Raw genomic sequence first — 23531 nt, 5'->3', positions numbered from 1 at the left:
TACAATGCGCCCTGTCACACATCCTTGCTCACCGGGACCTTTTTGGCAAAAAACAACATGGCGGTTGTACCCTACTCACCATACTCGTCAGATTCGGCACCTTGTGACTTCGTGCTATTCCCAAACTAAAACTGAGGTAGAAAGGCCGTCGGTCCAACACTCTAGAGAGAATTCAAGTAGCACCACTGGCGGTGATAAACACCCTCAAAAAACAGGACTTCCAGAAAACGTTTGACCAGTGGCAGAAGTGCTGGTTCCAGTGTGTACCTGTGGGTGGGAACTACTTTGAGGGTGATGGTGACCATTAGTCCAAAGGTAAGGTTTTCAACAGATGGCAGCACCAGCCCGTAAATTTTGGATAGCACCTCCTAAACTTGTCACCCCATAAAATTATTACTAAATAGATAGTGGTCATTTACTACGAATATCCTTTACAGTGCAATAAAACTTAGCTCATATAGCTGTAAGTGTTAATAAGCTCAATCCAACCACAGCACAACATTCCATTTTACTGAATAACTTTGTACTCTTCACATAAAGGGAAATAACAATTCTGCCTCGTACAAACGTAGTACTTATTATGTATCATAACACATACTTCTGTCAACCACAATTAATTACTTTCTCCCTCACCTTCCTGTCTTACAAATTCCTATAAAGACCTCTTTCTGGATCAACCTCTCAGCTTTGCACTTTATCCCCATCACCTATTTCCTTACTACTTCGTTCCTATGCCTGCCCTCAGCTAGAGCACCTGGGTCCTCAAACCAACTGTATACTACATCTTTATTAATGATAATGTTCATTAAATATACATTGAAAGAAGTACGTCTTCCATCCTGTAATGCCCCTCACAGCGAGCGAAGTTTGTGAGGTCAATTTTTATTCACCGAACACACTTCGCGAGCTATCTATTAGCGTGGATAACCCGGAAGTTATGATTGTCAATCCTCCGACTGGAAAAGAATATTATGTTTGAACTAGACGAAGAAAAGAAATGTTGAAGACAGAAGGAATGAAGAGACCGGTACCGCGGCTGTATTACTTTTACGTGCATCTAGGTGTTATGTTTGCTGTGCACAACCAAGGAAGATGATCTTTCATGAACTTATGTCAGGGTCTACCCATTCGGGAACTTTCTTAAGCAGGGAAACCTTGGAAAACCTCTTAAGCTTAGACCCCCAGCCTACGGTACGTAGAAGATAGGAAAGCCTATAGAAGAACAAAAATAATTTTGAAATTTATCTCTAAAGGAAATATAGGGCTTAATTTGTATCACGATTTGGAAAAGAGTAGTTTGTGCCTCTAGCAAAAAAAAAAAAAAAAAAAAAAAAAAAAAAGTTTTACAATAAACAACGTGAATTTGCGTTTTACAATCTTGCTCCTAGGACAATATCTTGCGGTGCCAAACTTCCCCGGGTCTTGCATGTCCCCGACGTCCACATTTGTAGTCGGTCTTCTATGCGGCCCCCTCTGTCGTTTATCTTCTACGCGGCCCACAATGGGAAGAGTAGAAGGGACAGGGATACTCGAATACACATGCAACATTCATTCCAAAAGGATTAGCAATGACCAAAAGGGAAACTCTTCCTGTAAGAGAACTGATTAGGTTGCACCGTCCAAGATTCTCCTTTTTGAAAGCAAAATCCTTGTGGCTTCATGGATCTTTTTTGTTACGACGTACTTCAAGGAATTCAACTCTTAATTAATGATGTTGCCAAAAGCATCATCCGATTTACTCTCGTTTGAATACTCCTTTTGACTTTGCCTCCCCACTTGTGCTTATAAGTCCAAAAGTTTTAACAGATTTTCTATGACTGATTTGTTCTTCGTAATTTAAAGGATTCATGTAACTGACTATAGATTTTGGATTCAAATCATCGAATAATGGAAAGTGTAGTTCATTTTATTCCAAGACATCATCCATATTTCCTTGATAAGTCATATAATTTAGCTATACTCAAAAAAAAAACTTTTTATTCTAAATACATATATTTCTACGCTTGAGTGCTGAAATGTAGAAGTTATTAGCATTGAGGAATGCGGATTCACTTCTTTCATTTACTCTCTGATTCATACAGCGTTCATCCATGCTCATATATGGAAATGGATTTTTCACACAAAATTCCCAAACGAACACGAACCATTAAATTACTACTGAATCTATGAATACTACTTTCTTTAATCATTTAATAATAAATTAAAACTCTTAACTTCAAATTATACCCCCTATTCCTTTTAAAGTTCAACATGAATCAGTTCATCCTCGCGTTTGGTGCGAGTCTCTTACAAAGGATATCTGTATCGTCTATATCGATTTTAATTCTCGCGCCGACGTCAACTGTTTTGCGCGGGAAATAATCTTTGCGGCGTTAACCGTCACTCACGATTCACTACCACAACACATCCCTTCACATATTTACACATTTAAGCGTTCACATGAGATTATATATGAATCTTCACTCGAACCTCTTTAGATTATTCAGCGTCATTTGCGGGGAAACATTTCATTCTTCTTGAAGGTCAGTCAGATCCTTTATACATCTTGATAACATTAGCAATGCTAAAGTTCTATGTTCACCCAAACCACAGGTGAAGCCTATCTCCACTATCTTTTTTACAACACTCAATAGTACTAATTAGTCACTATTTCTATACTCTATGTCACTGACTAACTATTTCAATTTAAAGGCTTTTAACACTACACACACACAGTTTATTGTTATATTTTTTACGAGCGTTCATCTCTGTCACTCGGAACACCATTCCTCCCTATCTTCTAATCTTCATTATATCTTTTTAAGTCGTTATGAGGAAATAACCCTTTTATTTTGTTTGATCCCGGGTATGCTAACAGATAAGCTCCAGGATTCGGAATTTGTAGGATAATGTATGGTCCAGTATATAGTAACTCCCATTTCTTTATACTTTTCTTTATTATGGATGATTTGGTATGTCGTTTAACTAGTACCTTCTCGCCGACATGGTATGTCTGTACCCTCTTGATTAATTTGTCATATCGTTGTTTTCTTTGATCAGCCTTTTTCGTCATATTTATGATAGCTTGTCTTATTTTTTCTTCCCAAGGCATCTCGGTTTCCTGAGTTTTTCTTCCCAAGGCATCTCGGTTTCCTGAGTTTTGGGGATATGGTCAGTCCAGAAGTTTTCCTCTTTTGCTTCGAACATCAATTCACGAGGTGTATATCCAGTTGAGGAGTGGGGCATGTTATTGTATATTTGCTCAAACTCTTCCACATAATTTGCCCACGCAGTTTGCTTATTATGGCAATACGTCCTCATAAATCGATTGAATTCTCTAAAAATCCTCTCCACCAAATTACCTTGTGGGTGGTAAAATGATGTTAGTACGTGTTTCACACCGACTTGAGACAAAGTCTGCTTCCACCGGAGTCCCGTGAATATTTTAGCATTGTCAGTTATGATCGCCTTTGGTGTACCAACATGTGGAAGATAATCTCTTATCAATCTTAATACAATTACTTTGGCTGTAGCCGTCTTTATCGGGTATAGCTTTACGTATTTCGTGCACACATCGAGAAATGCTAACACATATTTAACACCACCTCTTGAAGTAGGTAACGGTCCACACCGATCGCACGAAATTAATCCTTTTGGTTCTTGTACTAATATAGAGCATAATGGGTGCTTAGTCCCTTTTGAATCCGGCTTTGTTTTTTGGCAGATTATGCATCTCTTTAAGACCTCATGCACTCTGCGCTTTATGTTGGGGAAATAACAGTGCCCACTTATCTTGTCTGCACATTTTGTCGCACCGAAATGTCCCCAGGTTAAATGAGTGAAACAGACAAGTTTCTCTATTTGTGCCTCAGGTATACAAACACACCAACAGACTTTGTTTGGCCTTCCACAGCGGAAAAATAATACGCCATTTACCAGCTTGTAATAATTTGCGATCTGATCTGAAGGTTGCTGTTGTAACCTTTGAATGACACTTCCCCATTTAGCATCCTTTTTCTGTAACTGGGCCATATGCACACACAAATTGATGTAGTACGTCTTATATGGATTTTCCTGCAGCAGCAATATAGGGAATTCTGAGGAATTATTTACTTCAATCTCTTTGGTTAAACCCTGCGGTGACCTTGATAGAGCGTCCGCAATAATGTTTTGCTGCCCTGAGACATGTACGATCTTAAACTGGTATTGTTGCAGAGCGAGAGTCCATCTAGCCAGTCTGGGGTGTAACAGTTAACACGTTTGTAAAAACGTTAATGATTGGTGATCGCAATATACGATAGCCTTCGACCCATATAAATAATAATGAAATTTTTTAAATCCCCAGACGACCGCAAGAGCCTCTAATTCTGTCGTCGTGTACGTTCATTCACAGTTAGACAAAACACGACTAGCAAACGCAATAGGACAAAAGTTAAGCTGTCCATTTATCTTGCATACTTGGAAAAGGCACGCTCCAAGACCCACATTTGACGAATCTGTTGACAAATAGAATTCCTCTTGCATGTCCGGATGGTACAAAAGCGGTGCATTTACTAATTGCTTCTTTATCTCTTCGAATGCTTCTTGACACTCTAATGTCCAGAGCCAGGGCACATCCTTCTTCAGCAAACTATTCAGAGCTGCTGCATTCATGGCCTGATTCGTTATAAATCTTCTAAAAAATGATGCAAGACCCATAAACCCTTTTAATTGCCTCCTATTTCTTGGTGTTGGAAACTTACTAATCGCCATTAGCTTCTCCTTGGTCGGTAAAATTCCCTTTGCGTCAATTATATGCCCCAGGAACTTGATTCTATTTAGTGAAAAATGTGATTTCTGTAGGTTAGCAGTTATTCCCATGGTTTTGAAAACGTCCAACACCCGACTCAGTAAAGTAATATGCTCTTCCCAGGTCTTCGATGCAATAAGCATATCATCAACAAATACTGTTATCCTGCTTCTTAGTTCTGGGCCTAATGCGTAATCTAGCGCTGCTATAAAAATTCCAGCACTAATGTTGAGTCCGAAAGGAACTACAGTAAATTGGTAACTTCTTCCTGCATAAATGAAAGCTGTATATCTCCTTGATACCTCATCCAGCTTGACTTGCCAATAAGAACTCCGCAAATCGATGCTCGTCAAATATTGGACATCCTGGAACCGTTGTATCAGTTCGTCTATGTTTTCCGGATGTGTCCTCACTGGAATTATAATTTTATTTATTTCCCTGGTGTCGAGTAACAGTCTCACAGTTCCATTTGCTTTTGGCACAACCAACAATGGGGAGCAGTATGGGCTTGTAGAGGGTTCGATCAAACCCCATTTCAACATGCGATCTATTTCCTTTTGAACTTGAGCCTTTAACCTCCAGGGAACAGGATAGAAAGTTCTACAATACGTTTCGTGCGGCTTAACGTAGAGATGGCATATGTATCCTTTAATCACTCCTGGCCTTTCATCAAACATGTTTTCATACGCTGATAATAATTCTTTGAGCTGCTTCTTCTGATCTTCAGTGATGCAGTCGGATTCATTTAACTTCTCATACACTAATTGACCGAAATCTCCTTTGACTTTGAACTCATTATTCACGTGCTGTTTAGAATTTTGTGCAGTCCTGATTACTTGCACACTGATCCCACTATTATATTTACTGGTAAGGCTTTCCTTTTTCAGCAAGTCCAACTCAATTTCTTGTTTATTTACATTTAACCAAATTTTTCCTGTTTTAAAATCTATTCTGCATCCGTATTGACGTAGGCTGTCGACTCCGATAATGCAGTCTACCACCAAATTTTTCACAACAAGGAATGTGCTTAATATTGCTACCTTTCCTACTTCTACACTAAGTAGTGACTGCACTTTTACATTCGCCGATCGAGCCCCAACGGCGCCTATTATTTTGCAATTTTGAACTGGAAAAATTGGTACTCGTCTTATATTTCTGATCTTGTTGAATAAGCCTCCGAAATAACATTTGTGGTTGCAGCTGTGTCTAAAACCGCCACTATAGGTACAGTTTCCAAAATGACTTGCACTTTGGCTACTGCCACCTGTTCCTTATTCTCATCTTGGGGTTCTAAGTCCTCGGTCAATTCATCTGCCAGTAATCGTCCATCATTATACGTTAGCATGGGTACACATATCCTGTTGCCCCTCAACCTATTGTTGACCGCTCCTCCGGGGCACGAGTGGGTCCTTACAAGTTTGTTGGATTTTGATTCACCTGGTGGTTGACCTCATCCGTCACTTCGGTAATTACCAGTTGATTCGCGGATGTCCGTCCCCACTGATGTTGGTTATTTGAGTTTATTCCCCCCGGTTGGTTCCACTTTCTATTACTGTTATTGTTCCAAGCTTGTGGTCTGAAATTCCTTTCGTTCCCCCATACGGGATTATATCATTTCCCATTCCTGTTGTTCCTTGGATAGCCCCTCGCAAGACTATTGCCGGTATTATTATTGAGATTTTGAGGGTTTTCTCCACTATTTATCCATCTCTGTGCGTTCCCTTGCCTACCATTTGGCGGAGGTTCTATCTCCCTATATTGGAATCTGTTGTTACGGGCTTTCTGGTTGTTCTCTTCTATAATGTCTATATGATCTAACGTCGTGAGGAACGACTCCAGGTCTTTATCGTTGCTGTAAATTAATTGATTCCGGATGCTAGTTGGTAATCTTGCCTTAAGTATGTTTATTATGTCTGGCAAAGGCATAGGTCTGTCCCAATATCTAGTTTTATTTATATATTTTTCAAAATACTTCCTAAGGCTTCCTTTCGAAAAAGAGAAAGGCTCTGGGTAGAGCACCTCCTGCCTTAGGCGTTCTTGTACTCCTTCTGACCAGAACTTTGCTAAAAACGCTTTCTCAAAATCGTCATAGGTCGAGCAAACAGAAGTCATATCCGAGGCCCAGATCGCCCCCGAACCTTGTATATACCCAGTAACGAAACTGATCTTCTGCCACTCCAACCAATTTCTGGGTAGAACTCCTCTAAAACTTCGAATAAAAACAATCGGATGGACCCCCCTTTTGTCAGTGTTAAAAATCTGAAATTGCCGATGCTTTATCATTTTTTTCTTCGGCATGGCAAAGGCTTTCGTAATCTCAGTCAGATAAAACTTCACGCGAACAACTAGCTCGTGGCAATTTAATATTTGAGTTACTCACACAAGTCGGTATTGTGTGCGAATGTGCAGTAACTGGCTCTATAGTCGCTGGCAACTTCTGCTGCTGGCCTGTATTCATTTGTTCTGAGCCTTGTTGTGAAACGCGTATCGACTCTGCTATCGTTTGTTTCCAATGCTCGAGATCAGCACCTAACTGCTGTCGCACTTCCTCTAGTCCTTTCACAAACAAATTCTCTTCCTGTTTGCCGCACAGACTCTGGAATGCTTCTTTAACATTTTGCTCAACGTTTTCACACATTAGCCTTTTGTTTTCTAATGTGATTTCGGATAATTTACCTGTTAATACATTAATCTGGTGGTCTATAACGTCTTGACGTTCTGTCAGATGTTCCACACTTTCCTTTAGGTTCGTCTGCGTACGTGCCAATTCAGGAAGTTGCGCAATTGCACATGACATGGCATCTTGCTTTTGTACTAATTGCGGAACCATTTCCACCTGTTCGCGTACGGTATCTATCTTAATAGCCACGTACTCCTTCATTTCTACACGTACGCGTTGAGTAGATTCCTCACATTGAGCTTTAACCAATTCGATTTGTGCAGTTAATTTTCGTTCCGTCTCTTCGGCCTGATCTTTAAGTTCCTTTGTCTTCGCCTCTATCCGTTGTTCTAATTCGGAAAAACTGTCATGTAACTGCTGCTTAATCTCAGCTTTCAGCTTTTCCTGCCCTTCAGTAACTGAGGCTAACTTTGCATTCAAATCATTTTGCCCTTCATTCACTGCGGCGAACTTCGCGTTAATGTCGGTTTTCAAATTTTCTTGCCCTTCAGTAACTGAGGCTAATTTTGCATTCAAATGGTTTTGCCCTTCAGTAACCGAGGCTAATTTCGCGTTAATGTCGGTTTTCAAATTTTCCTGCCCTTCAGTAACTGAGGCTAATTTTGTATTCAAATGGTTTTGCCCTTCAGTAACTGAGGCTAATTTCGCGTTAATGTCGGTTTTCATATTTTCCTGCCCTTCAGTAACTGAGGCTAATTTTGTATTCAAATGGTTTTGCCCCTCAGTAACTGAGGCTAATTTTGTATTCGTATTATTCACAGTCTCCGTTAACATCTGCATCTGCCTCATGATAATGACCAATGGGTCTAATCCATGTTGCGTACTGGCTGATACATCTCCAGCTGTGTCTACCGGGCGTTCTATTGCGCTATCTATAGCGATCGGTTCTACAACACTTCTTACTACATCATTATCATCAGTGCTCACAGCTGAAGGCTGTTGGGTGTTGCTCTGCTCTGCTTGACTCATCTTAAACATTGCCCTAGTTAAAACCATATAAATGTTCTACAGTCAAGATGTATATATATATCTCCCTTCACAAGAATACTTCTGTGGCTACTTTGTTATAGTACTTATACAGGTAAATGCAACTAGGGCAGGTCAGTCAAACTACTTCTGTTATGAACACAATTAGTAAATGTTCAAATCTACGTCTACTTCCTCAATACTAGCAAGTTTAATAAAAAAGTATAGATCTGGCCTTTATTCTGCGTCCAGCGTGCTGCTTTTATTTGTAGATCAAATAATACGACTGCGAGTATTTCTTCTCTTTTCCACGTTAAGTTGTCTCGTCGTAGTTCACATGAAACAAAGAACAAAATTATTTTAACAACGTCCAAAAACGTGTCCTGTCACGGATTGGCATTCTAATGATTTCTCTTACTGCTTTGGTTTTGATGAAAGTCTATGTGTGTGTGTTAATGCAGCTAGCCGCTAACTTGGTGTAATGTTTTGTCTGTACAGAAGTGTATCTGTCGCCTTTATCGCTCTCTCACCCTCATACACAATTCTGTACAATAAAGTCAAGGGCTTAGGTTTTCTTATCAGGCTTATCCGTGCAAAGACAGACAAAAAAAATTATACTAATGGGAGGATTCTGAGTAACTTCTAGAATTCCATTTGCTCTCTCTTTCTCTCTCTCTCTGTCCTTTATCTGTGTAGAGTTCAAATATAAGTTACATGAAATCAGCCTAGTAGAATCTCTGGTGGAGCCCTTCGTCTTAATGTTCAGCGGCTGGCTTGCTAGAAAAGATCTTTACATACGTTATTATTATTAAGCGCTGCATTCAGTTGGGAAAATCGATCGTGTGAACACTTCGTTCAGTTTACGACAGATCTAAAATTTCAGATGTGGACGAAGCCTTTTTGGACGATTTCAATAAAACTCAGAGATTGCAGGCTCTCTTCGTCACAGCTGAAACTTCCCAATTAATTACAGGGCCCAGACAATCATCAATGATTCAGACAGAGAACGCATTCGTCATTCACTCTAGAATAAAATGGTCACAAACCTTATTTCTGAGGAAAATTGTATATTGAATCCATTTCCGTACATGTTCCGTTTCCGTGGATTTTAAGTCTCATGCAATTTACTTTTACAAGTCCTTCTTTCTCTTTATCTACCACGCTAGCGGCACAAACTTTCCTGTCTCACTTTAGCGCGAAGAAAAGTAAATAAAAATCTCCTTTAGCAATCCGAAAATCTTCCAACCGATACTTTCCGAAGCTGTTCCTTTCTCTCTCTCTCTCTCTCTCTCTCTCTCTCTCTCTCTCTCTCTCTATCTATCTATAATGACCATGGAACATACATCTCTGTACCTCTGTTGTTCCAAAGAATAAACGTACTAGAAAAATACCTTGGCGTCGACGAGCTGTCGGCGCATATATTACTAGAAAATCTGGTCAGATACTTTTCAAACGTAAATAAATGTGTATGATTTGATTGACCATTATTAATTATTGCGTGGTAGAGGGTAATTTTCCGTGGAGCGATTACACCGTCTCCAACTATGATATAAAAACTGTAAATAAGTTATCAAAATTTCTCTTAAAGAAATGTCAAACACAATTTATAACCCTTGTTCTTTCCAATAGGGGAATTGGGAAAAGGGGGGGGGGGGGGTAGAGGAAGGTTGTTTCTGAACCTCCCTTGCCCCCCCCCCCCTGCCCCCCTCCCACCAAACCCATATCAACATAATAACCACAACCTACTTGTCCATTCATATTATACTAATAATAATAATAATAATAGTCAATGTCAATATGTCTTTTTACGTGTTAACTATGAACCATCTCTCAATGTTACATATGAAAACATGTAATTGCCACAATGTGACGTTTTAGTGATAGAAACATATGAATCTGGAATGAAGGAAGACAACCGTTACTTCTCTTACAGAAGAATTGAAGGAAATTATAAGAAAATGTGTGTCGGGATTGACGAATTAAAGAAGACATATCCTCAAAAACAGATTCCCATCCCACCCTCACCCCACCTCAAGGTACCATCCCTAGTCGGTTCTTCACTGAGATGCCAGAGGACGATGTGTGATCGGCATACCCTACAGAATAAACTTCTCATGGATCTTCACCAATACTCTGGAGGATGAACCATGTTCAGTATGTTCTACAGAATGGACTTGTCCCAGTTTCACCCGCACAGGTCCTGAAAACTGATCCTAACTACACAACTGTGAATAACCTGTAGGGAATAGTTAGCAACATGTTGGTAATCAGTAATAATTAGTCTTTTAATCATCAGTCTTTATATCAGTGGTTGCTTACAGTATTCACCACTGTGAAACATATGTATTTAGTTATACTCTGTACTTAACGACTTACAGTACCTATTTAACAATTTGTATGACCAGACCTCCTCTATAAAAGACACGTGAAACCCAACCATTATTCATAAATGATAGGAAAGGTATAACATTCTGCTTGTTACAGTATGTATAATTATTCAATTATAGTTTGTTGTGAAAGGTCATAAATCTTGTGTATTAAACATACCTTCACCTTTTTGGTAGCTTGCTCGGTCAGTGTTGTTGTTTTAGGGTGTGGTATTCGTATAATTATAAAAGATCCTTCATACAATGTATAAAATTTGCTTATCAACTTCTCACTCTTACAGCTGAGTTTATGGTTCTTCAACCAAACTAGGTCCACTATCTTATTGGGTGTAGGAGTTCCTGTTTCCCATCTGTTTTCCCTTTTTTTCCCCACCCTACTGCTTTAATTAGTAATTCCTTAATATTATTTGTTGTCTTACACTGTAAGGATTCATTTAGCTTGGACCATTCTATATATTTCAATTTATGTTCTCCCTCTACTGGCCAGTCAACTACATCTGTAGGTGATACTGTAGTAACTGAGTGGGGCATTCCGATCAGAATTTTTGGGAAGTTCCCCACCAAATCGTTCCAGTTAGAATGCTGAGTTGTGCAATATATGCGACATAACCTATTTAATTCACACATAGTTCTTGTCGCCGTATCTGCATGTGTTTGGTGTTTTGGGAATAACATATGATCTACCATATCCCAGGCCAGAAATTCTTTACATTGCCTATCTGTAAATTGGGTACCATTGCCTAATAGCAAATTCTTCGGTTTCCCTACAAGTGTAAGTTAATTATTGTTCAACTTTGACACAACATGATTGGTCGTGGCTCTATTCAGAGGCTAAAGTTTAACTAACTTTTACCAACATTCAACCACAACAAAGATGTACACCATTCCTTCCCATTGTCAAGCTAGTGGACAGTAGAAGTCCATGGCCACAAAATCTCATAATGCTTCTGCTGTTATGGGGTACCATATATATGGCGTGCATCGTCGAGGTCTGTACTTTAACTTCTAACACATACTACACGACTTCAGTCTTGTCTAAACATGTTTCTAAAGTAATAATACTTTCTCCCGTGCATTGCACACTTCTTTAGCCCAAAATGAGGGTGCCCTAAGTGTATATACCATGTTAATAGATCTACTGTACTGATTTCATACGTAGTAACCAATTATTAATATTTTTGTTTTTATGGAAGCATAGTCCTTTATGAATCTTCCAATCCTTACTGTTGTGATTTGGATTTTGTTCAAAGTAATGAGCATAGTTACACAACACATCATCATTTTGTTGTTCCATTTTTAAACTTTTATAAAGTAGTGTAATACATCATTCTATCTTTTCACTTTTAGTAAATAAATTACAGCGTTACCCTCTCTCCTTCATGTCTACATTAGGCTTTAATCTTACTCATGATGTTGATAGTTCTTCTGGCATGGTATTGTTAGCATCCTGTGTATAATACTTTGAAAATTTAAACTCTTGAAGGAATAACACCCAATGAGTGAACTGTCTATGCAAATTATTACTTTTAAGTAAAAAGCTCTGTATGCTGTGATCACTGTGCACTAACCTTTCATAGCCTACCAATAAGTATTTGAATTTTTTAATGACCAAACTACTGTTAGTGCCTCCTTGATGATTCCATATTTCCCCTCATGATTTGTGTTAACCCACTAGTGAACCCAGTTGGACAGTGTTTTGTTCCATTTCCAGTACATATTTCTTGATAGGGGTGAAATGCCAATGCCATATTCTGATGCAACAATAGTCATATGAAAATGAAAATGTTCTTCAAAGTTTCGATGTACTAGTATTAATCTCTGACCTATACTCTTGTATCCACCACAAAGGGTATTCAATGCCTCCTGTGGTAGAAACTTCCTGTAATAACCTATCATTCCAAGCTATAATTTGTTTCTTGTTAGATGGCTCTGGACATTTGCTTATACAGGGTGTATATACCCCAGGGCAACTGTAAAATACCAGAAAACCCCAAGAATATTTTTTATTCTGGAAAAACCTGGTAATTTTTCATTGTTTCAGTTAGCAGTGAATTTTTTTAAAAAAGATTTTGCTGGTGAGAACTGAAACTCTAACAAAGAATTTTACTTTAGCCCACTGCTGAAGAATTATACTGCTGCAATTGAACATAAACAGGAGAATAACACAAAAATAAAACGTAAGTTCCAAAGAAAATGTGCCATTTACAACAACAGGACACTGCAATACTTTGTAACAACAGTCTGTGTTTGATGCATCTTTCTTGTAGACGTCATTTTGATGAGCATGACATCAAAACTGTTTACATTTCTAACAGGTCGTGGGAAAACAGTGTGGATGGTGGTTTAAAAAGCATTAGTTTCAAAGTAAATTTCCTCTTATGCAAGATGAATTAAGATTCGTGTGACTGTGCAATGAATTTCTTAATTTGTGAAGACCAGCCATTTATGCCACCATTTAAAATTTTCCTGGCACATTTGTGTTTGATATACCTTAAATGGTAACACGTGCTAAAAAATATCAAGTTCCAAGATTAGCTTTTAATATTTATTGTAGTTCTTTCATCAATTACAATTTATGCAGTAGCAATGGAAGATTAGATTAGATTCAGTTTTCATTCCACAGACCCAAGTAATGAGATGATTCTCGTGGGTGTGGAACATGTCAGAAAGCATGAAAATATAAAACATTTGAATATTATACTACCCTGATCATTTGTCAGTAGAATACTGTTCGGTAAAATGGAATAGCTAATATTTTCAGAATTAACATGCTGCCAGAATGAAACATTGTTCTTCACTATTAATAAGTTTATCATTTGTTGTTGTTGTTGTTGTTGTTGTTGTGGTCACAGTCCTGAGACTGGTTTGATGCAGCTCTCCATGCTACACTATCCTGTGCAAGCTTCATCTCCCAGTACCTACTGCGGCCTACATCCTTCTGAATCTACTTAGTGTAGTCATCTCTTGGTCTCCCTCTATGATTTTTACCCTCCACGCTGTCCAAAATACCAAATCTTGACTGTTGTCACGAAGTGCTGCCAAAACTGAAATCTAACAGACATTTTTACTTAAGCTGGCTTAACCATCTCTGTTAAGATATTCATCTATAGAGTAGGAGGAGTTGCCTATCAAAAAATCTCAAACTCTGTTTAAACCATGCTTTATCTGAAACTAAGTTTTTAATGGTTGCTGGCAATTTATTGAAATTTTGTGTTCCTGAGTATTGGACCCCTTTTTGGACCAAGGAAAGTGATTTTAGGTCTTTATGTGGATTGTTTTTATTCATAGTATTGATACTATGTTTTGAGCTGTTGGTTGGAAATAGAGATATATTACTTGCAACAAATTTCATTAAGGAATAAATATACTGAGAAGCAGTGGTTAGAATACAAAGTTCCTTGAACAGGTTTCTACATGATGGTCTTGAATTTACACCACAAATGATTCTTATCAGACACTTTTGCACCCTAAAAACTTTTGCTCAGTTTGATGAATTAGCCCAGATTATATTCCCGTATGACATAGTAGAATGAAAGTAAGTGAAGTATAAAAGTTTTTTTTATATTTATATGTCCTACATCTGACATCATTCTCATCGCAAGTACAGACTTCTTTAGGCACTTAAGCAATTGTGTGGTACGCCCTTCCCAACTGAATTTATTATCAAGTTGTAATCCCAGAAATTTAACAATGTCAGCCTCGTCGATCTGCATGTCTTCGTATGTTATACATATGCTGCAAGGAAACCTCGTACAGGTTCTGAACTGCATATAGCGGGTCTACTCAAAGTTTAATGACCTTGAATTGGCATTGAACTGTTTGTTAATGTCCTTGAAAATTTGATTAGCAGCAATTTCTACATCTGTACTTGACATGCTACTTATTACAATGTTCATATTATCTGCAAACAAAGCAAACTTAGCATCTGGCAGTCTAACAGACGAGAGGTCATTAATGTGCACAAGAAAAAGTGATGGAACCTTGAGGAACACCACATGTAATAAATTCCCAATCAGATGAAGACTGACTGCTTACTGCACAGGTATTTTTGCAATGACACTCTTTGTTTCCTGTTAGACTGATAAGACTCAAACCATTTTGCAGCATTGTTAGTGACACCATAATATCTAATTTACTTAAGAGAATGCTGTGGTTCACACAGTCAAAGGCTTTTGACATGTCACAGAAAATGCAAGTAGCCTCTAATTTATTACCTAATAAATTAAGTACATTCTCACTGTAAATGTAAATATCTTTCTCTGTATCAGAAACCTTAAGAAATCCAAACTGTAGAAAATATAATTACCCTTGAGAGAGAGAGAGAGCATAGCAATGAAAGTTATAATTATACTTGTCAGAAGTAATCAGCTGCTGCAATGTAAGCTGTGCTCTTAGGATCCTAGCTAACCACACCATTGAGTAAAAAAAAAAAAAAAAATTGATAAACAATATTACATGCCAAAGCTTAACTTTTCTTGTAGCTACAATGCATGTATATTAATTTAAAAATTTACTTTATCTATTTGTGTGTTCACTACTTAACAGTGATATTGCTATTGGCTTACTACATAATGTGTCCTATGCTCCAAATATCTACTGTCATTGGCTGGTGGGATCATGTGATATGAGCTGTGATTGGCTGGCAAAAGCACCTAGCAGTCTCAGCACTGAAGTGCTTCACAAGCTACTATTCTGTGTTTGATAGACTTCCTGTTTATACTTTCTTAATACAAAAATGTACAGCATTAATGTTGCTGCGCATCGGAGATCTTTTTCAAACCGCAATGCTTTTTGTAGTGTCTCATTTCCTAAAGTTCTGGGATACTCTATGCCGCTGTATAAAAGCTTCACCATTGAGAGGGTTGACAAGTTTCATAGCTGTGAGGGAAAGTATATTGTCACTATCATGGAAAAAATGTACTTTGTCAGGGATATAGTGTATTTTCAAACAGAAAAAAGTGAGTTTTTAACCAGGAAATTCCCCCCCCCCTCCCCACCACCACCACCACCCACACACACACACACACACACACACACACACACACACACACACACACACACCCTTTGTCTGTGTGTACCCCCTGTTATACTGTCTAATCTACATGGATCTAATTTGATACATTTTGTATTTACAGTGTGACTTGAAAACTTACCTTCACTACAACTGAATGGATTGTGTTTTTGAAAGCTTAATAGTTGTTGCATATGCATATAACCTTGTAATAATATAAAAACAAAGATGATGTGACTTACCAAAAGAAAGTGCTGGCAGGTCGACAGACACACAAACGAACACAAACATACACACAAAAACAGTTTGTTGCGAAAGCTGAATTTTGTGTGTATGTTTGTGTTCGTTTGTGTGTCTGTCGACCTGCCAGCACTTTCTTTTGGTAAGTCACATCATCTTTGTTTTTATATTTTTCCTTCGTGGAATGTTTCCTTCTATTATAACCTTGTAATAAGTTATCTTACATTTGAATATGTTCAATCCAGGTTTTGTAATTGATTACCATGTCATCCACATAGACTAAGACATTTTCATGTTGTTCTTCACCTGTTTTTTATACAGAAATAAATACAGATACTGAGATATTAAGCCTGAATTGTAGTACTTTCAAGTGGTAGGCTTGACCTTTGAAAGGAATGCTGTGTATTTCCTAGACTGCATTTAACTTAAACTGCCAATACCCAGAAGTTAATCCCGCACCTGGCCATCCTGATTTAGGTTTTGTGTGATTTTCCTAAATCGCTCCAGGCAAATGCTGGAATGGTTCCTTTGAAAGGGCACGGCCAACTTCCTTCCTTAATCCATCCAATGAGACCGATGACCTCGCTGTCTGGTCTCCTTCCCCAAACAACCCAACTCCCCCCCCCCCCCCCTCCCCCCAGAAGTTAAGTCCATTGTGCTTCTACATTTTGCACCTGTAAATTTTGACAGTAACTTGTTAATGATGTGAAGCCTATCCTGTTTTGGTTCTGTGATTTTGTTCATTGCTCTGACAACCGCACTGATCCATCTTCTTTTCTGAGAACTAGTAATGAATTGTAACAATTATTTGATGATTCTGTTATGTCCTATGAGACTATTGTACTCATTTCTTCTTTTACTGCATCTTTTGCTGCTATCAGTATGAGATAGAATTTTGCAAAAAACATTTCATGTGGGTTTCTTTTAAGTACACACTAAAAGTCTTTAATCATCCCAGATTTTAAATAAAAAATGTCTATATGTTTAATCAATTATAATATTAGGTCTGACTTCTCATGTAATGACATACTTGGAGCTTTGTTAACTACATTCATTACATCTTCCTCCTTAACTTTCATAATACAATCATATATACTCTACATAATTGTTTCAATATTTTTTTTTTTTCATTATGCAGGTCCATTGCTTCAAAATGTAATGTCACCCTTGTCTTATTTTACCCATAAGGAAATATTAGTAAACAGTCATTAAAATCCAATACAACTTTATATTCTGATAACCAGTGAACTTCTATAATTATTGGTGCATTTCACCATAGTATTAACAACATTGGGTATTCAAAGGCATATTCCTGTAGACTAAATTTCACCAACAACTCAGTATGGATTTCCTTACCAGTTGTCCATGTAATCCCTACTATTTTTACCCCATTTACAGGTCGTCTGAGGAACGGGTACAACATGTTTTCTGTTCTAATAAGTGTTGATATGCTGCATGGGTTTCACTACCAGAATCCACAATAATGATCACTGGGATGGTGCTCACAGCTCCATTCAGTTTTAGTTGTATATATGTGTCAAGGCTTTGTTCCTTTTCAGACAATATACTTTTCCCCATATCTTATCCTATTAAATTAGAATACATTATCTGTTTCTTGTTTTCAACTGGTTGTGGGGACCGAACTCCTACCCAGACACTTTGTAGTTTTCCCCTTCTGTATTATTATTATTATTATTATTATTATTATTATTGCTGCTGCTGGATTCTGTAGATTGGAATTCCCAATTATCATTGATGTTGTTATTGGTCATGGTATTACCTCTCCACTGCTGTCTTACCACGTATTCCTCTGTTCATTATTTTCTGCTCAAACATTTCTTGATTATTGGCTGCTGTAGTTACTCCACTTATCATTATTAGATTTGGATATGTTACCATTAGAATGCAACTGCTCTGATTATTTTTCTGTAGCATTTAATGGTTGTAAGACAATATTATGAAAAGGATAGATTGCTATTCACAATATAATGGTGAGTAGCAATCTATCCGTCTCATAATATTGTCATTACTCCATCTGGATTTTCCATTCTTTGATCTGATCATTCAAGGTAGTCTAAGATACAATTCACCTTTCCTTAATCTCTATCCAAGAGCTTATCTCTTAATCACTAAGGTAATCGGCTTATAATTACTTCCAGCAAATGTTTCCTCTAAATGTGTCATTGAGATACTTAGCTTTATTTAATTGGTGCTCCACACAGTCTCGGTAGCCTTCCCAGTTACTAGTATTGTACTGTTAATATCCCAATAATTCCAAACATAATTTCTTTTGATGAGCTCCGTCGCTCTAATATGTTGATTTAAATTCGCACTCATTAACTGTAGGTCCTAAATTCATCCAATTTATGAGTAAGAGTGCCCCATTGTGCAATGTTTTCTATTAAATGAGTCATGAAAATTATATTTTATTATGTCCACTACATGTACTGGGTAACATTTCTTCGAAAGCTTTCAAGAAAATTACTGGATTTATGTTACCAGTTGTGGAAACCTTCAGAAATTTATGGTTCAATCTCCAGCTCAACACAGTGGAAAAATCATCTGTGTTAGCATTTGACTTACCGTATTTACTCGAATCTAAGCCGCACTCGAATCTAAGCCGCACCTGAAAAATGAGACTCTAAATAAAGGAAAAAAAAAATTCCCTTATCTAAGTCGCACCAGAAGTTTTAGGCCGCACATCCAAATCGAAACAAAGTTGGTCCATTGTAATATGAGACACAATTTAGGTCGAATGAATGATGATACACCTACAGTAGTTTGGTTCGAGTCGTAAGCTTAGCAGTTAAGCTTTACCAGGTAGCCCTTGCTATGCGTCAGGCGCTCCGTCCGTATTTATACGTGCACCCTTCCTTTTTCACGTGCTTCGTCTGGTTTGAATCGATTGCTTATTTTGTTTTGATCTGATAAGTGCCGTTTTCTGTTATAGGTGTTTACGTCACTCTAAGCTGAAAATGCATTACTGTACTGTGTCATGCATTGTTTGTCGCATTCTGATAGTGTGTGTTTACGGCCTGTCGCCGCTCCTTTTGTGCGCGCTACCGCCGCTTACTATTGAAAAAAAGAGAGAGGAATCGTCTCATTAGCGAAACAGTGGCAAGAGACTGCTATTTGTTGTTACTTACACTGCTGCTTTCTTTGATAATGATCAGCAAGAACCAAATAATAGACTGTGTATGATAGAAAATGTTCTGAACGAGAGTTAGGCGAAAATTTTTCTCCGTTTGAAAATCTTTGCGGCCACTTCTTTAGTACATCAAATTCTGCACAGAAATTTGAGTCATCTTAGATTTAAAAATCTAGTCAGTTGCCGTGCTTCATTTCTGACTGTATCACTATGAGGCATAAGAATAATACGAATATAAACATGACACGATATGTATTTTCTTCTGCGTTTGCTGTTGTCTCACTCTAGTTTCGTAGTTTATTAGGCAGACAGGATTTAAATGAGATAGAAGCAAACACGAAAGAATACATGGCAAAATGTTTATATTTGTATTATTCTTATGGTGAAGAGAATATTGTATGTGATTCACATTTCATCAGGTTCCTATTAGCAACCATCTCTTCTCACAGGTAGGAAAAAATTCAGAACGTATAGTTGGCCATATTGACAAACATCCCAAACAGTCTTGCCAGTCGGATTTTCGTAGTATATTGAAATTCTGCTACATTCAAAGATTAACAATACGGAATTTGTATTTACTTCGTTGGATAATGTATGAAAATGTAGTGATTGAAACTCGGGACAGAGAAAATAGCTCGTCTTTCACCTTTTTTTAAATTTATTTACTCACGCAGAGGTTTTGGCGCCAGTATTTATCTTTGTGCCTACAAAGCATGCCTGTGTAGCGCTACATATATTCGGCGGCAGAAGTTAGTTGTGGCAGCACCTACCAACATTTTACAGAACTTCCGCTTGCTTTGCACTCGATTCTAAGCCGCAGGCGGTTTTTTGGATTACAAAAACCGGAAAAAAAGTGCGGCTTAGATTCGAGTAAATACGGTACCTGTAATTATATCAATGTCTTGGTTCTTTCTTTCCTCTTTATGTTAATAGTCTGAACTCAGTATGCCATTGCTTGTGTTATTTCTGTGTGTGTTACTGTTTGTCTCTGCTGAGATCATATGAATTCTCATTGGTAACAAATTAAAAGGTGGATCTGTTGAAGTTTTTATCATATCCACAGATTGAATATACATACTATTAATCAAAACTTCCTTTTACATTCTGTCTTTTGTATTCTGGGTTCTAAATCATTAATCAACAACATAATTGAATCTGTGTGTTTAGTTGTTATGTTCTGTACAATAGTTTTTCCTTGAACAAGTTCCTTCTCTGAAGTTTCTATCCACTTAAGTAAATTGGCTCGCGTGTCTTCTTTGGATGTGCATAGCTCAAGTTACTGTCTGTATTATCTTCTACTATCTCCAATCATTAATCTATCTTTGCTGCGTGATTGAATCCCATATCTAACCTCCATTCTAAGTAATCCGTCCTCTCATTTATTTGAGTATAAAATCAGACATCTTCTTTTCCATAGTTAAAAATGTATCATTCATTTCCTCTTCAGAGTTGTTACTTTGTTATCTATGTGTATGAATTTATTTTCAAATAACATAAACTGTTCATCATTTTATGTTCAAGTTGCATAGACCTATCATTTGTCTGTGAAAATTGTTCATATACCGCCTGCATAAATCCCTCATCTTCATACTTTCCTCTGTAGATGAAATGATTGTGTCTTAGTTTGCTGTCACTGTGGAATTGTCGATGTAACATAAATTACAGTATGTACTTGATGATAAGAAATACACATTCTTTACCCTAGGCCTTTTGGTAGTAGTTGTTGAATTCACAGCAAACAGTAATTGAAACTACAAAAAAGTTCATAAACAACATGCCTGACTCACTGGATAGTTGTTAATTACTGCTAATGTGCAGTAGTATTAATGTTACAATTGGAATCGCAGCTACCCATGTGCCACCAAAAAATCTGTTATCCATAACAGCAACAACATGTATGAAAGCCTTTTCATTTGGATATATAGTTGGGAAAATAATTCCAACAGGAAACGGTGCTCCATACCATGCCAGGAAATACATGTTAAGAGTTTCAGTAATTATTTTATATCTCATAATAGGTTGATTTCAGTTCCATGCAAATAATTTGTTTGGCTGAACATTTGTGGCAGAATAAGACCGTGTGTCATGTGAAGGAAGATCTGAATACAGTGATATTCCATTTCAGATTATACTGACCAAATATCTTCAACATTGTGTTTGCAGTGACTTCCATTCTGGCTATCAATATGATAGCTATGCTCTCAGGTATCATTTAGGAGAGCAGTCTCCATAAAAGGAAAAGTTTCCACATTCTGATCCCAGTCAATTATACTGTTTTGGTGTATCATTAATGTTAATAAATGTTGGAAGTGAAAATTTGCGTGCAAAAGAATATTTCTGTTTTTGCTTGCAGGCTCATGATTGAACTGGACCAGCATGAGGGTTCTTACCTAGCAACGTGCAAGCACTACAGAGCTGTTTTGAATACACCGTCAGTGCAGGAAGATGCAGACAAGAGACAAGAGGTGCTTAAGAATGTTGTACTATATCTTGTCCTGGCCCCATTTGATAATGAGCAAAGTGACCTGACACATCGTGTCTTGCAAGAAAAATTACTTGATGAAATTCCGACATACAAGTGAGTACTATGGCAATTGTTTTGAGAATTGCAGTAGCCAAAGTTTCACCCAGAGCTCCTCCTATAATTTCAAATACTGCTCCTATAGATAATACATGATGAAAGTGTGCTAAGGCACTTTTATTTATTTACTTGTATTTTGGAGATCAAAGTGCTGAAAGGTGACTTACTTTTCCTGTTTTCATTTACTAATGTACTGCATCGTCATGTTCTTGTGTAACTCGTCGTTTAGTAAAGTGTTTGTTGCACGTAAGTGTGTAATAAGGATAAATTTGTGATCACTGTAGCATCTCTTGTAGACAACTCTTTAAAACAGTTGACATACTGGCGAGAACTTCAACGTACATTTTCTGCCGTATGGAGTTTGCTGTCAACAATCATTTGCACTTTGAAAACAACTGCAATATTTGTAAATATAACACAAAAAGGAGAAGTGATTTACACTAGAATCATTCCATGCCATGTGGTCTAAAGACTCTCACTTGACCGTCATGGATTTTGCTGAAATTTTTTGTGAATAGTCGCTCCTGTTACCATTGAACATTGTTCATGCCACAACTCTCAAAAGTGCACCTTCAAGTTTGTGGCAGTTTTGACATATCTCCAGCAGTATTTTCTTGAAACAAAGAAAGCTAGACCGTCTTGTACAACTTTTTGCTCTCTCTTCTACATCTACATCTCTTTAGTGAAGTAATAAAAAAAGAAGTTGTGAGCAATTTTCATATGAATAATTTGAAGCAAAAATCAAACAGTGGAAAATCCAGGATGGAATGTAACAATATTATGAGAAGGAAAGTTGTCACTCACCATATAGTGGAGATGTTGTCTTGCAGATAGGCACAACTAAAAAAAGGTGTTTCGTCCTTAAAGCTTTCAGCCAATGCCATTTGTCAACAATAGACACACACACACACACACACACACACACACACACACACACACACAACTGTAGTCTCAGGCAACTAAACCACACTAGGTGTAACTTGTGTGTGTGTGTGTGTGTGTGTGTGTGTGTGTGTGTGTGTGTGTGTGTGTTTATTGTTGACAGAGGCCATTGGCTGAAAGCTTTAAGTGTGAAACTCTTTTTGTTGTGCCTATCTGTAACTCAGCATTTCCGCTATATGGTGAGTGGTAACTTTCCTTCTCATAATATAATTTGAAGCAAAGATGGCAGAAAAATGTGTGTTTGAAATAAGTGTTAAGTTTGGCTTTTTATATTTCCAGAGGTAATTACAGGATAACTCTGAAACTTTGCACATAATAACTTAACAATACATGGTTTTAGAATGTAAAATTTCATTCTCCTATTGCTTTCCAGTAGTTTACATATTGAGGGCAAAGTTGACAATTTTTGTAAAAACACATAGAAAGGCTATTTTTAGCCCACTTTTACAAAAGAGTCCTCTGCTAAACTCTTTTAAAATGTCTTCACTAGAAAGGCCATGTTCTAAACCAATTAAAAAGTTAGATTTGTTTTTGCAATGCAAGCTTATAAGGTCCTAAAAACAGTTACAAGGTGGAGGTGCATTCGAAAGATGCCCATATTCCACTGGTAATCAGATTGAATCTGACATCTTTTGTTATGTTCAACAATATTGTAATAATCTCTGGGGAAGGTAGTATCAAAAGTTATTTATTTATTTTTATTTTATGTGTCCAGGACTTAGATATACAAACTGATTAAAATGGAACATGATAAATAAAAGTGTAGTGCAGTAATACAAGATGCTGGAAGTAATAACATAATGCAGAA

At 37.4% G+C, this 23531-nt stretch overlaps 1 protein-coding gene across 1 annotated transcript in view; it reads left to right on the top strand.

The window, feature by feature from the left end:
• Window positions 1–23531, top strand: part of LOC126091936 (26S proteasome non-ATPase regulatory subunit 12) — a 101576-nt gene that overhangs the window by 40547 nt on the left and 37498 nt on the right. Inside the window, exon 6 of the mRNA XM_049907258.1 lies at window positions 21554–21778. Within this exon, the coding sequence (XP_049763215.1) occupies window positions 21554–21778 (225 nt within the window). The remainder of the gene's footprint in view (window positions 1–21553; window positions 21779–23531) is intronic.

This window comes from Schistocerca cancellata, chromosome 7 (genome assembly GCF_023864275.1).
Source record: "Schistocerca cancellata isolate TAMUIC-IGC-003103 chromosome 7, iqSchCanc2.1, whole genome shotgun sequence".
Classification (NCBI taxonomy): domain Eukaryota; kingdom Metazoa; phylum Arthropoda; class Insecta; order Orthoptera; family Acrididae; genus Schistocerca; species Schistocerca cancellata.
The sequence above is the reverse complement of the archived record's forward strand: the minus strand, read 5'-3'. Positions and strand labels throughout refer to the sequence as shown.